The following is a 14,187-nucleotide window of genomic DNA, read 5'->3' on the forward strand; positions in this document are numbered from 1 at the left end:
CCCAGAGCAGAAGGGAATTCCGTAATTCCGTGTGTGTGTGTATGTGTGTGTGTGTGTGTGAAATAAAAGCCAGTAACTGGGACTCAGATGTGTGATTAGGCTAAAGCATGTTTTTTTTTTTTTAAATTTATTTATTTTAACGAATCACCATGTGGAAAGTTACAAAGCTTTCAGGCTTATGTCTCAGTTATACACTGCTCAAACACCTGTCCCTTCACCAGTGCACATATTCCACCACCAAAAACCCCAGTATACCTCCCACCCCCCCAGCCCCCCACCCCAGCCTGCTTAGCTGATAAATTTCACTTCACTTTCTCTTTACCTTGATTACATTCCATATTTCAACACAAAACTCACATTGTTGTTGGAGTTTCTCCCCCAAAATCAGCCCTGCTGAAAAGGAAGCATTTGACAATTAGTTTTCCATTGCTGAGAATGAAGAGATATGAAGTCATGAAGCTGCGATAGTGGCCACGCAGTTTGGGATTTCTGTATTTTAGTATTTTAGTAACTAAGTCCAGGGAGATTTATGTTAGAAATTGCATCATTTCCCTTCCTGGGGCAGCATGGGGCCGTGGCTCAGTTCACAGTCTAGAGACATTTCTGCAAGCAGCTGCTGGTACCAAAAGTAGTCTAGCTGGCCTCCGGATCATGGTCGATCAGCAGCATAATGGCCGCACAAACGTGTGGTCACCCAGGTCACATCTCGGTTGAGAACGTGCTGGTATCGCCCCCGTCCTGAGATCACCCACGTGTCCCGCTGTTGTAAGTTTATACTTTTTTTTTTCTTCCCTCGCCTCCAAGCTCGTACCTCCTTAATGGTCCTTACAAAATGGTGGACGCTACGTCATCTTTCCCCGAAAAGGGGGAAAAAAAAAACGAGAAAGAAAGACCTTTCCCCTCCTCGGTTGGCGTGGGGCTATGGCTTAGTTCACAGTTTAGAGACATTTCTGCAAACAGCTGCTGGTACCAAAAGTAGTCTAGCTGGCCTCCGGATCATGATCGATCAGCAGCAGAGCAGCTGCACAAACGTGTGGCCACCCGGGTCACATCTCAGCAGAGAGCCTAAAGCATGTTTTTGAAATCCTTAAAGGAAAGACTTTTGCAGAAAGGTTTGATATAAGAATTAATCTGTCCAGAATGCACTGGATTGGAAGGGTATGTAAATTGCTGTAAAAATTGTCAGATTTTATCTAGAACTATTGTATAGCTAAGAAGAAAGGTAAAACTTTTATTGTCACAGAATGGGGAAAAAAGGCATTAAAGTTTATGGTGTGTTTCAAAAGAACAAAAGCAAGCAGTGCTGGCATGGATGTGGGGAAAAAGGGACTCTCTTTCATTGTTGGTGAGAATGCCCACTAGTCCAGCCTTTCTGGAAAACAATATGGACAGTCCTTCAAAAACTAGAAATTGAGCTTCCATATGACTCCGCAATACCACTTCCGGGAATATATCCCGAGGATGCAAAAGAGCACAATAGAAATGACATCTGTACCTATACATTCATTGCAGCACTGTTCACAATAGCCAAAATATGGAAACAACCTGAGTGCCCTGAAACAGATGACTGGTTAAAGAAACTTTGGTACATCTACACAACGGAATACTATGCAGCTGGTAGGAGAGATGAAGTCATGAAATTTGCTTATAAATGGATAAACATGGTGAGTATCATGCTAAGTGAAATAAGTCAAAAAGAAAGGGACAGACATAGAGGGACTGCACCCATTTGTGGAATGTAGGGTAGTATCACATGACGCTGACTCCATGAACAGTAGATACAAGGGCCAGGGGGATTGCCCCATAGCTGGACGACTACTTCATGAGTGGAGGGTAGAAGGCAGATGGTATAGAGAAGGGATCACTAAGGAAATGATGGCTGGAGGAACCAGTTGGGATGGGAGATGTGTGCCGAAAGTAGATAATGGACCAAACATGATGACCTCTCAGTGTCTGTGTTGCAAGCTATAATGCCCCAAAGTAGAGAGCGAGTATGTAGAATACTGTCTGCCTTAGAAGCAGGGGAAGGGTGGGAAAGGGGGGGGTATACCGGGGATACTGGTGGTGGGGAATGTGCACTGGTGGAGGAATGGGTGTTTGATCATTGTGAGATTGTAACCCAAACATGAAAGCTTGTAACTATCTCACGGTGATTCAATAAAATTTTTAAAAAATTTTAAAAAAGTTTATGATGTGTATTTGGAGTGCCCAGTTGATCTTCCTTGACTTGTGTACTTCCTACTCTTCCTTTGAAAGTATGGCTCTGCGGAAGGAACTATGATGCTAGAAACCAGTTGTGATGCTTCAGCATTGCCTTCTAAACAGCTAGGAAAGCAAAAAGCCCTTTAAAAATTAAGAAAGAAAAAAACACGTAGAAACAGACATAGGGTGAAGAGGGGGCAGGGGCTCAAATAGGTATGGAGAGGAGAGAAGCTGGTGCTTGAGTTTGAAATCTGGAACTGCTTCTCCTTTCCCAGAAACATTTTACTGTTATGTGTCTCATTCTCTAAAAGCAAAAAAAAAAAAATTGTGAGAGAGATGTTATTTTAAAGAGTATATTGCAGAGCCTTTGAAGAGCGTGCGTGCGTGCGTGTGTGTGTGTGTGTGTGTGTGTGTGTTTGTAGTGGGGAGGCATCTTATTTTAATTTTAGGCACCATGATTTACAATATTGTTAAGGGTCGGGTTCTATACATAAAACTGCCAAATCTGGAAGACCTGAGTATCCGAGACATACCTGGTTAAAGAAAAGGTGGTACATCTATAGAGTGGAATACTATTGGCTACGGGAAAAGCCAAAATCACTCTCAATTTCCAGCTACACGGCCAGACCTGGGAAGTTTCGTGCTGAGTGGGAAAACATTCTGGAGAGTGATAGGGACAAACGCAAGGCAGGTTCTCCTCTGAATGTCACTGGGCAGCACTAGGCAGGGCTCCTCCCCGAGGTACTCTGGCCTTCAATTCTAAGGCTGCGTCCTGCGGCCTCTCCGCGTGCCACAATGAGCCACCAGTGCCAAGCTCCAGAGCTTCCTTGGCGCCCTGTCCCCTCTTACGCCCGGATCAGTGTCATCCCCCCGACGCCACCCAAGGTTCCAGAACAGCAGGGGCTGCGGCTGTCTGCTTGGATCACCACGGCAGAAGCCCCGCGCCTTCCGAGAAGCCCCGACGCTCACGACGCGCCGCCAAGCGGGGCTGTCACTCCCTGACGGCAGCGCGCCAGCCCCGCCCCTTCCGGCGCCGCGCGCCCCCGGCTCCGTCCGCAGCGTCCGTTCCGGCGTTTCCGTCCCGCCCGGCCGAGTGCGGCGTGCGGCTCTTCCGGGAAGATGGCGGCGCCCGCCAGAGGCCCGGAGACGCGGGCGGCCGCGGAAGTCGCTGGCCCGCAGCCTCGCGCGCAGCAGCCCTCGCAGTATGGCCTCGCCGCCGCGCGGCTTCGCGCCCCGAGCTCCCGAGGACTCGCGCCGGCCGAGCCTGGCGGAACTGCGGGAGACGCTGAGGCGCCAGGAGAGACTTTCGCGCAACGAGTAAGCGTGGTCGGCGGGGGGGCTCCGCGGGGTCGGCCCGGGTCGCGCCCCCGCCCGCCCGGCCGGCCGCCCCGCCGCCCTCAGGTGCGGTGTGTCCCGCTGAGGCCGCCTGGGCCCAGACCCCGCGGACGCTGCCCGGGTGGCCCGGTGGAAGTGCTGTCGGGCGGGAGGCGCCGGACGACGGGTACCGCGGGTGCTGCCCTGAGTTGGGTCCTGACCCGGCAGTGGCGGGCGGACAGACAGACAGACAGACAGACAGACAGGAGCCAAGTGTCCGCGGCGGGAGAGGACACCGCCCAGGAACCGCCGACACGGAGGCCGGCTGGCGCCCGCAACCCCGGTTCTGAGCGGAGAACTGGTCCAGAACCGATGGGGAGCGAGGCAGAGCCCAGGGTCGCGCAGAGTGCCGGCGGGGGGGGTCCTCTGGGAGGCCGGAGCGCCAGGACGGCACTCCAGGGGCCCAGACCTCCCGCCGCGTGCGTCGCTTGGGGGCTTCCTCCTTCACGGAGTGTTCCCGCACACAGCCACGGACGCAGCTGGGGCGGGGCCATTTCATTATACTCTTCGGAACCGTTGGAATCCCAAAGAACTCTTGTAGGTGTGACGTCTCTTTACATCTCTACATTTAGTGGTGTCTTGGGAAGACAGGTGAGAGACAGATCTTTGCAGTACGTGAGTATACAAGAACACTCAGCCCATGCATGACCCTGAGCGATGCTGTCACTTTGCAGGGCTGCAGAACATTTCCTTAGATTCCTGTGAGAAAATAAGAGTGAAATGGCAAGTATCATAGTCACACTTTGGAAGTAATTTAGAGCTTGGTGGGGCCATTCACCTCCCTCCCTCCCCCTGGAAAGCCTACCTAGGAGAGTCTCCAGTTTGTGAGTTTTAGGAAGTCTGATACTGTAATGCTTAAAATACTTTTGCTGTAATTCTAGTTAAGTGAGACAAATGAGTATAGTCCCTGTTTCTGAATTCTTCCAGCACACCCACTTTTAAATGGTATTTGAATAATGGCCCATCTTATATATCTGTTTGGGGTCAGTTGGAATCAAGTTGACTTGGATTGATTTATTTTTCTTCCTTTAGGAGGTAATGCTTTATATTTTTAGCTTAAAACATGTGGCTCTAACATACACTGTTTCTTCTCTTCACAGAAAATTCATTTGCAAATTGCCCGACAAAGGTAAAAAGATCTTAGACTATGTCGCCAAACTGAAAGCTACCATTGCAGAGCATGAGTTGGCAAGAGGAAAAACTGAACTGTTTGATCCCACTAATTTAGACTCTGAGCTAAGGCAAAAGGCACCTGTTGTTGACAGGGACACAGATCAGGCCGGGAATTCTAACCAGATACTCAATGAGTCATCACTTGTTCCTGGCCATACCTCTGTTAAGAGCATCACGGCACTAAAAACACCCACACATCCCCAAGGACTAGGACAACCTGCTTCCAGAGGAAAAGAGGTCACAAAGATTGAGAACCCAGTAAGCCACCACCCAGCTTCGAGTGGTAGAGCCAATGTGCCTTCCTCTGCAGCCTTTGAGCATCTCTCTCGCCAGTGTGTTTCAGATCAAGCAGAAGATAAATCCAGCAGTTTGGACAACCTGTTTATTGATCGGTTACAGAGAATCACAATTGCAGATGAGCACCAGTCAGAAGAAAACACAAAGGCGGAGAACTTAACAGGCCTTGGAAGCGGGACTCAAAAGAAGCCTCATTTCATGGAAGTTCTAGAAGTGCGAGCCCAAAACCCAGTGCCCACACCCCATAAATTTAAAACTAATGTGTAAGTACCTTCACACACAAGCCTTCTGAAGAAATATTTCTTGAGTTAGACTAAAAATATTGGAAGAAATTTTTGAATTAGATTCAAAACGTTGAAAGAATGCTTTAGGGGGCTGGAGAGATAGCACAGCGGGTAGGGCGTTTGCCTTGCACGCGGCCGACCCGGGTTCAAATCCCAGCATCCCATATGGTCCCCTGAGCACGGCCAGGGGTAATTCCTGAGTGCAAAGCCAGGAGTAACCCCTGTGCATCGCCAGGTGTGACCCAAAAAGAAAAAAAAAAAAAAAAAAAAAAGAAAGAATGCTTTAGGTTCAGTGGGCTTCTGTGAAAGTTAGATGTGGCAAGGAATGACCATATTTTGAAAACAGACTGGCCTGGCTGGAGTGGAGGCCATGGCCCTCCCTGGCCTCCCCCCCCAAAAAAGCTACTTTTGTTTTTTAGCCAAATAAATTAAAAGTTTTAGGTACAAGATGAAGTATTAAATGTACTAATACTTAGCCAGTGTATTGTGCCCTCTCTACCCCCAAATTTTGAAGTTGTAACCTAAGGGAAAAGTGATGGCAGGAACTACAATATTTGTATGCTCACAGTACGTAAGCAGCAAGTGTTCGCTATACAGAACCAAAGATTCTGCTTTTCATTTAGAGTCTGGATTGGGGCCAAAGACTGACAGACAAGAAAACATTACACAATAAAAATGAGGGATAGAGGAGTGGAGGAAGGGAGCGGAGATGGGGCAAAGTCAATTTATTTGAGGTTTTCAGTAAATGAGCAACTTTTTTTTTTTAACTTAAAATTTTTTAAAAAATTTTTTAAATCACTGTGAGAACAGTTATAAAGCTTTACAGTTTAAGTCTCAGTCATACAATGATCAAACACCCATCCCTTCACCAGTGCACATCTTCCACCAACAAGAACCCCCGTATACCCCCCATCCCACCCCTCCTGCCTATGTGGCAGGTGATTTCGACTTTACTCTCAAATGAGCAACTTTTTGAAGAGGAAATAGTTGTTATTGCTTATAAATGTTAACAAATGAGGAAAAAGCAGTTAGCATTTATGTAGAAAAGGGAAAATACAATACACCGTGTTGAACCACTGTTGACTTTCTTGAAAAACTGAAAACACATAGTACAAATTCCTAAAAGAATATTTTTAAGAGACTTCAGATTTTCTGCTCCACCATTGTTCTTTTTTTAAAATCTCAAGCATTTTATTTTGTATAGAAAACCAGGATTATGATTTTGATTTTAAAATTATAGTTGATTTTCAGTTGGGAATCACAGCTGCTCTTGAATTAGTTCGCAGTTCATCTTGTATGTGGTATGGCCTAAACAGGCCTCACTTCCAAGTAGCTATTTCCCATGTTCCTGATATTTTGTTGCTGTTGTGGCGATGACCCATTGCAGACAGACTTGGCTGTGGTGCTCACACTTTCGACGGTAGCCTTTGCCAGTGATTGCTCATTTTAGGCACATTCTGGGAGTTGTGCTCCATAGGGGGTCATGTGTCCGAGAAGCTCTCAGGGGTTGTTCACTTGAATGTGACTGTGTGTTGTAGTCATCATCACAGAGCCAGGGTTCCCTGGCAGCATAGTTGTGGGAACTCTTCTGGGAACATGTGGAGAGCACTGGGAGTCAGATCCATGGCCTGAGGCTTACAAGGCAAGCACCCAAAACCAGCACCCAAAACCAGCATTTCTAGTCACTGAACAACTTCAAGTACACCAATCCACCTACTGTATTGTGGGCGTTTAGCTGAAGTGGAGTAAGGGAACTGCAGTGAGGGTTTCCAAGAGTTACGGGTATTTAAGAGAAAGAATCTTCCAGACAGTTAAAGCAGATTAGGAAAGACTGGGCCTTGCTGAGTCAGCAGGTCACTGACAGGTGGAGATCCAGGAGTTCCATGTGTGAGCAGTACTTGGAGGTTGAAAAGTGAGAGCAAATTTGGCTCTTTCAGCTCTCATTGGCTTCTTTCATATTCTGGCTCTTAATGCCTCCGTGTCTTGCTCAGGTCTTCCCAGAGCATTAGGTTTGCACTCGGAAATGTGCTGCCTCTGAAACTGAGTGCGTGGTAGCACCGGAAGCTTGTCATATTCAACATTGGCACCCTTACTTCTTCCCTAGCTGGTTTTCTCCCACTTTTCCTAAAAGTGCGACCACCTACTCTTTATTCCCCTGGGTGTATTCATTCCTTTCCTCTTCTCTTCCCCTTGGGTAGCCATGATGACCTGTGTCCTGTATTTCCTCTGTGTTCCTCACTTATCATTCTTTGCCCACACCTTGGTAAAGCACAACTCATTCCTCTCTCTAGCTATGGTTGGTTCTGCCCTCCCCACTGCTGCAAGAAAGATTTGGGGGGGGCCGGAGCGATAGCACAGCGGGTAGGGCGTTTGCCTTGCACGCGGCCGACCTGGGTTCGATCCCCGGCATCCCATATGGTCCCCCAAGCACTGCCAGGAGCAATTCCTGAGTGCAAAGCCAGGAGTAACCCCTGAGCATCGCTGGGTGTGACCCAAAAAGCAAAAAAAAAAAAAAAGATTTGGGGGATGCACACCTGAACCTGTGCTGTGGCGGAGAGCTCTGGCTAAGCGTCAGTCTGGTTTAAAGCTTCAAGAGAAAAGGCAAAATAAGCCTTCTTGTACCTGATATACATCTTAAGAGCCAGGAGTTTTCAAATTACTCTCAAGGTGTGTCATTTCAGCACCTCAGTTCTTCAAAGTTAAACCTGTTTTTAAGAAAGGAAAGGGCTTCATTTCTAAATGTAAAGATGGTGAACTGTTTCATGTTATAGACAGTGAGCTGCCAGGATCCTGTGTTATTTGTGTGAAAGAGGAACTAGTTTGGTGGCATGAAAAGTTTTTCCTTCTTCAGTTTACCTTCACAGCACACCTACTCCTCCAGTCTCTGTCAAGGAATGGGGTCCCCTGTTTCCTTGGAAGAACGGCGGCGCAGAGACAAGCAGCATCTCGATGACATCACGTCTGCTCGGCTTCTGCCACTTCACCACATGCCTGCACAGCTGCTTTCTATAGAAGAATCTCTGACACTGCAGAAACAGCAGAAACAGAGCTATGAGGTATTATAGAGACTTGGTTGTTTCTCATCTGTATATGGGATGCTACTTACATAAGGGAGATTTTTACCCTGGATTGTTAATGGTAAAATCTGCTTTGATTTTGGGGCCACACCTGCCGTTGGCTTACTTTTGAATCTGTGATCCAGAATCATTCCTGGAAATACTCGGGAGCCAGTGTGGTGCTGGGGGTGAGGAGTGAACCTCGGAGGCAAGACTTAACTCCTGTACTACCTTTTTAGCCCCAGAATGAAAGAATTTATAGAAGGGATTAGGTGCTGGAGAAATAGGGAGCTAGTACCATCAGCTCTAGAGTTTATCCTCCAGTTTCCAGTGTCTGGAGTTGTTTAGAGCTTCAGGAAGCAGATGGAGGAGATCACAGCTGTTGGTGACACTGGAGGGCTCAGGGACTGGCCCATGCTGCTGCTTACACTCCCACCCCAGATTCACCAGTGGGGAACCACACTCAGAACCCTCAGAAGAGAGTCAGGGAACTGGGGGTTCTGGGTTTCCATCTCACTGTACTGGGGGAACATAAATGAGTAGGAGAGGAGTTTGGACACTGGACTTCAAGATTCTTCGGATTCTGTGAAGGTGGAAGAATATCCTACTAGGGATGATGTAAATCACTTTTGTGTAGCATTTTGTCTAAAGATCTTTGGGTTCTGACATGTTTATGGACAATTTGTACACAGACCACAAAGGTGAATAGGTGGGGGTGGGGGTGGGGGAGTTAGTGTGAGGGCCACAGGGAGCAAGGAAGGGGCCTGGCTTACTACAGGACAAATGCCAGCTGACTTTGGTCATACTGCTACGTAAAGAAACAAGGGAATGGATAGTATCCAATGAAATCAAACTCTTAGACTTTGGACAACAGAACTGAGGTTACCTCATGGGAGCGTAGGAAGGCAGGCCAGGGGGGTGGAGAAGTGGTGGACTAGAAGGAGCGCAAGGACAGTGGTGGAGGTGTAAGGAAAGTTGGACAGTTACTGTGAACACTCCTATAGCCGAGTCACCTTAGTGGAACGTTGCTTAATAAAGGTTATGACTGATAAAATTAGGAATTGCGCCTCCAGGGAAATAGCAGCCTGTCTAACTCCTAGGTGTTGTTCAGTTATATTTTATGGGTTTTGTTTTGCTTTTAAGTTTTTGGCTGTACCTGCTTGATGCTCAGGGTCTACTAGATCTGTGCTCAAATTGTCTCGGGGGACAGTATGAACCCGGGTTGGCTGCATACAAAGCAAGTGCTTAAAACGCTGTACTATCTGTCCAACCCTGGGCTCTGTTTCAATCAAACACTTTGTACCGTCTAATACAAAACTAACTTCTGCCTCAGATTTTCATAGGATCTTGATTGGCATGGATTAGCTTTCAAGGTACTTCACATAAGCTGTTTTTCCTGTCAGTACATAGAATTATTGTTCTGACTAGAGAGCATCACAGCATTGTTTTAAAATTCGTTATAGGCTCTTAAATGACTATCATAGGACATTTTTAGATTAAATGAAATAACTCGGCCACAAATGGAATTATTTTTTCTCCACATGGTACTAGTAGCTGCCAGTTCAATCTTTCATTCCTATCATATCATGACCCAAAGGAAAGAACATGAAGCAGTTCTGGTCGTGGTTGTGCTCAGGGTGTAGTTTGGCTGTAGGGCACGTCACTTGCCTGTCTGAGGCTCTCCCTGGGTTTAGTCCTGATGTGTGTGTGCGTGCAGGCATGCATGCACGCACGCACGCACAAACACGCTCTCTCTCTCTCTCTCTCTCTCTCTCTCTCTCCCTGTCCCTCTCCCTCTCCCTTCCTCCCCCCCCCCCCCCGCCCTCTCCCTCTCTCTCTCCTTCTTGTGAAGCACAGGAGCATATGAGCAAAGCCAAGCCTAAGTAGCACTGGCCTTTGCCCCTGGCCTCAGTCATGATGAATCAAGTGATGTCCTTGGGTAGATAGAAGCATCAGCCAAGTGTCTGAAAAGTATGTAGCCTTTTTGTCCATAATCTCCATGGGGCTATTTGGAGCATTAATATCTTTTTTCCTTTTAATTTTTATGTTTTCTTAATTTAGGGTTATACCCTGTGCTGCTGGGAGAACCATATAGAGCTTGGGATTGAACTTGGGGCTCCTAAATGCAAAGCATGTTCCAGTCCCTTTGAGCCATCTCCCCATCCTGAGATAATGCACTTTTTTAGTATTCCTTGATTTTTCACAATGGCATCGAAATGTGGGTCTCAAGCCCAGAAGCCAAAGATTCAATCTAGGGGAAAAGATTCTGGTAGTTACGGGTAATCAGTACAACATTGGTGAATTTTGTTAGTTTGATTGTCCAGATTGTTCTGTGTGAGTACATATGCATGTACCCACATACTAAAAAATGTCTATGTATTATAGTGCTAAGCTATGTACTCAGTTTCTTGTGCAGAGATGGGATGTTTCAGTGCTTTGTTTACTTACACAGCTGTGCCGAGGATCCACTCTCAGCAGATTGCCCTGTTGTCCTTGTGTTGCGGCTGCTGTTAGGCTTCCAGTGTTTCTACTGAGAGCACTGGACAGTCTGACTTAAATTTGTTCTGTTTCAATGACTCCTTCCTGAAAAATTTGTCCTAGGAAAAAGATTTGTCTAACTGGTATTATTTGCTTTTTTTTTTAAAAGGAGATGCAAGCTAAGCTTGCAGCACAAAAATTAGCTGAAAGATTGAATATTAAAATGCAGGACTATAATCCAGAAGGGGATACCTTGAAGAAATACTGTGAAGTCAAGGATGAAGACGATCAGTCCTCTGATGAATTTTGAAGGTGGCACCAGGATCACTTGAGTGTCAATTCCAAGAGATGTCATGATCTTACAGCGACTTTAACAAGTATCAGAGTTCGTCAGACTTGTTGAAGGAACAGTTTTGGAGAGTTACTCAAAGATGACTGTAAAAGTAGCCTGGGTTTTCTCTCAGAAGATAACTTTCATGTGCTTGGAAAGTTTGAATATTTATTGTAATGACATCGTATTAAGGTTTTGCAGTATGTTGTGTGTGGGTGTGATGTTTTCACATATAGCAGTAGTAGAAAACATGTTTTGTTTTTTTTTTTAGCCAGCCAAATAAATCAGATAACTGCAGTTTTTCTTATTACCTCATCAAATTATGTTTATTACATACCTTTCAGTGAAATATTTAATTGTCCTAGGCAGCACCTAAAATGAATTGGGAAAGTATAGACTCCTATTTTGAGTAATAAGGTAAGTTGTCTAGAGTATTTTATACATGCTGGCATAAAGTTACTCTAGTGCAGTATCCCAGGAACCACTCACTGAAGATGTGTAACAAGTGTGTAGTACGTAGTCATCTTTCTTATGACAGGGAATAAAAAACATGCTTCATAGATAGTTGGAAGGTGGACGGTCCTTTTATGTGACCAGATTTGCTTGGACTAAAAATCTAAACTGACAGAAGTAGGTGAAAGATAAAGGTCTTGTGCTTGAACTGACTTTTGCTCTGACAGATTAAGAAGTTCATTTCAGTTGTCAATATATCACTTTCCCCAAGCCCCCCAGAGATGTATCAGATTGCAGAAATGTCAGTCTCACACGCACATGTACACATGTACATACACAATGCATGTTTGTAATTTTATGAGGTTACATATTTATCTCCAGAAAAATAAACTTCTCAAGATTTCTTTGTCTAATATGTTAAAGCCTTTATACAGTGTTGAAAGTATAAAATACTAATCAGAGTGACTCAGAATGTTTCATTGTTTCATGAACTGTGTAAGAGACTACTCATGAAATTTGAAGATACATTTAAGACAGATGCATGTGTTTCAGGATATCAATTTTTTTTTTTTAAAGACTGCATGGTGCCAGGGATTGCACCCAGTCTGAGACACGTGCTTTATCACTGAATACATCCCTGGCCTTATGAAGTAACAATTCTTTATCATGTATTCTGTGTTATTAGATACTGCTGTCCATCTTCCTCCTGAAATTCACCTCGCAAAAAAGCAAATGTGAGAAAATGCTGAGCTTACAATTTCATTGCTTTTAGTTTTAAAAATATTATGAAGTGATTTAACAACATGAAATTTTTTTTTATTTAACCCAGAGTCTCACACATACAAAGTGTGTTATACTGTGAAGTACCTCTCCAGCCAGTTTAATAATTTTTTGCTTTTTAAGTCACACCCGGCAATGCACAGGGGTTAGTCCTGGCTCTGCACTCAGGAATTACTTATGGCGCTGCTCAGGGGACCATATGGGATGCTGGGAATCGAACCCGGGTCAGCCGTGTGCAAGGCCCTACCCACTGTGCTATCGTTCCAGCCCCTGATTTTTTTTTAATAATTGAGGGAAATAATTTTAGTTCTGGGAAGGTGATGTTATTTAATGGCCCTTTTGCCTTTACATGCAGTCCCAGATAAAATCTCAACATTTGGGTACATGTACTTATACTTTCTATGCATAACTGCATATTTATTTTATATATATATTTTATTATGTATATATTTTTAATGAATCACTGTAAGATTGCAGCACTTTACAATAGCCAGAATCTGAAAAAAAAAAAAATGAGTGCCTGAGAACAAATGACTGGTTAAAGAAACTGGTGCATATACACAATGGAATACTATGCAACTGTTAGAAAAGATGAAATCATGCGTATTTATTTTTTAATAAAAATTTGTACATTGTCATCAGGTAGGTTTCCTTGCATGTGGCCAATAGGTTTGATACCTAGCATCCTAGGAGTGATCCTTGAGCACAGAAGAGGAGAAAGCCATGACCACTTTGAAACTTTTTGACCATTTTGTTAATTATAATGCAAATTAATGATGCAATCAGCATCTTAAAATGTATGAAACTATTGGGGCACAGCAGGTAGGCGTTTATCTTGCACGGGGCCAACCCGGCTTCAATTTCCAGCATCCCATATGGTCCCTTAAGCACCACCAGGAGTGATTCCTGAGTGCAGAGCCAGGAGTAACCCCTGTGCATTGCCGGGTGTGACCCCAAAAGAAAATATATTGAGTGAACTTCTTGAATTATACTTGCAGAAAAGTACACATCATAGAATAAAATAAGATACTTTTCAGTGTATGCATATTTATATGAACCCAGATCAGGTACTAAAATACAAGCACCCAAGAACCTAAAATACAATACACCTCTTCCTCTGCGAACATAACGACTATCCTGACTGCTTAAGAAAAAACTTTTTCAATTTTATTTGTACAATGTTCACAATTATTTGTTACATTTAATATTCCCACACCAATCCCACCACCATTAGACCTTCCCACCACCAGCCAAGCCTGCCCCAATAGCAGGCCCTAAATAATTTGTATTGCTTGTTATGAATAACCCTCTAAAATTATTTTTAAAAGTTTCTTTAGAAGAGAGTGTGTAAAGATTGTTGTATCACCCTGGATTAAGCGTTGTATAAGAGATTACTAACTTGTTACATGTTGAACCTTGTGTGCTAATATATATATATATATATTTTTGATCGAGATCATTTACCTTCTATTTTACACCACATCCATCCATCCATCAGTGGTGTAGAGTTTGAGGTATCAGGCAGCCACATTTGTGAATTCTAAAATTTTTTATTACTCATATTTTAGATCTACTGTTGATCCAAAGAGAATATTTTAATCCACTTCAAGTCTATTTGAGGATATTTTATGAAGCTAAATTTAATCTTTGCAAATAGTTCACCAGTTGATTCAGTGTGACCATTTCTTTGATTGTTGGACTTTGTCTGGCAGTGCTCAGGGCTTGCTTTTAGTGGTGCTTTGGGGACCAGACAAAGCAT

General features: G+C 44.6%; 1 protein-coding gene across 2 annotated transcripts; it reads left to right on the forward strand.

The window, feature by feature from the left end:
• Positions 1-3,281: 3,281 nt before the first annotated feature.
• Positions 3,282-13,882, forward strand: POLR2M (RNA polymerase II subunit M). 2 transcript variants are annotated; one of them, XM_004602615.2, is made up of 4 exons: positions 3,282-3,519; positions 4,677-5,309; positions 8,182-8,386; positions 11,034-13,882. In XM_004602615.2, the coding sequence occupies exons 1-4, from the start codon at positions 3,407-3,409 to the stop codon at positions 11,172-11,174; spliced, it is 1,092 nt and encodes a 363-aa protein (XP_004602672.2). In that variant the 5' UTR covers positions 3,282-3,406; the 3' UTR covers positions 11,175-13,882. The 2 variants fall into 2 exon arrangements, with proteins under 2 accessions (XP_004602672.2, XP_054974081.1); XM_055118106.1 differs by lacking the exon at positions 11,034-13,882 and adding an exon at positions 10,244-11,012.
• Positions 13,883-14,187: the final 305 nt, after the last annotated feature.

Source organism: Sorex araneus, chromosome 10, assembly GCF_027595985.1.
Source record: "Sorex araneus isolate mSorAra2 chromosome 10, mSorAra2.pri, whole genome shotgun sequence".
In the NCBI taxonomy this organism is placed as follows: Eukaryota; Metazoa; Chordata; class Mammalia; order Eulipotyphla; family Soricidae; genus Sorex; species Sorex araneus.

Excerpts from the sequence above, each read along its gene's own strand:
- POLR2M (XM_004602615.2), top strand. The coding sequence starts at position 3,407 with ATGGCCTCGCCGCCGCGCGGCTTCGCGCCCCGAGCTCCCGAGGACTCG. Across the intron at positions 5,310-8,181 it reads CATAAATTTAAAACTAATGT|TTTACCTTCACAGCACACCT; the intron begins GTAAGTACCTTC and ends TTCCTTCTTCAG. Across the intron at positions 8,387-11,033 it reads AGCAGAAACAGAGCTATGAG|GAGATGCAAGCTAAGCTTGC; the intron begins GTATTATAGAGA and ends TTTTTTTAAAAG.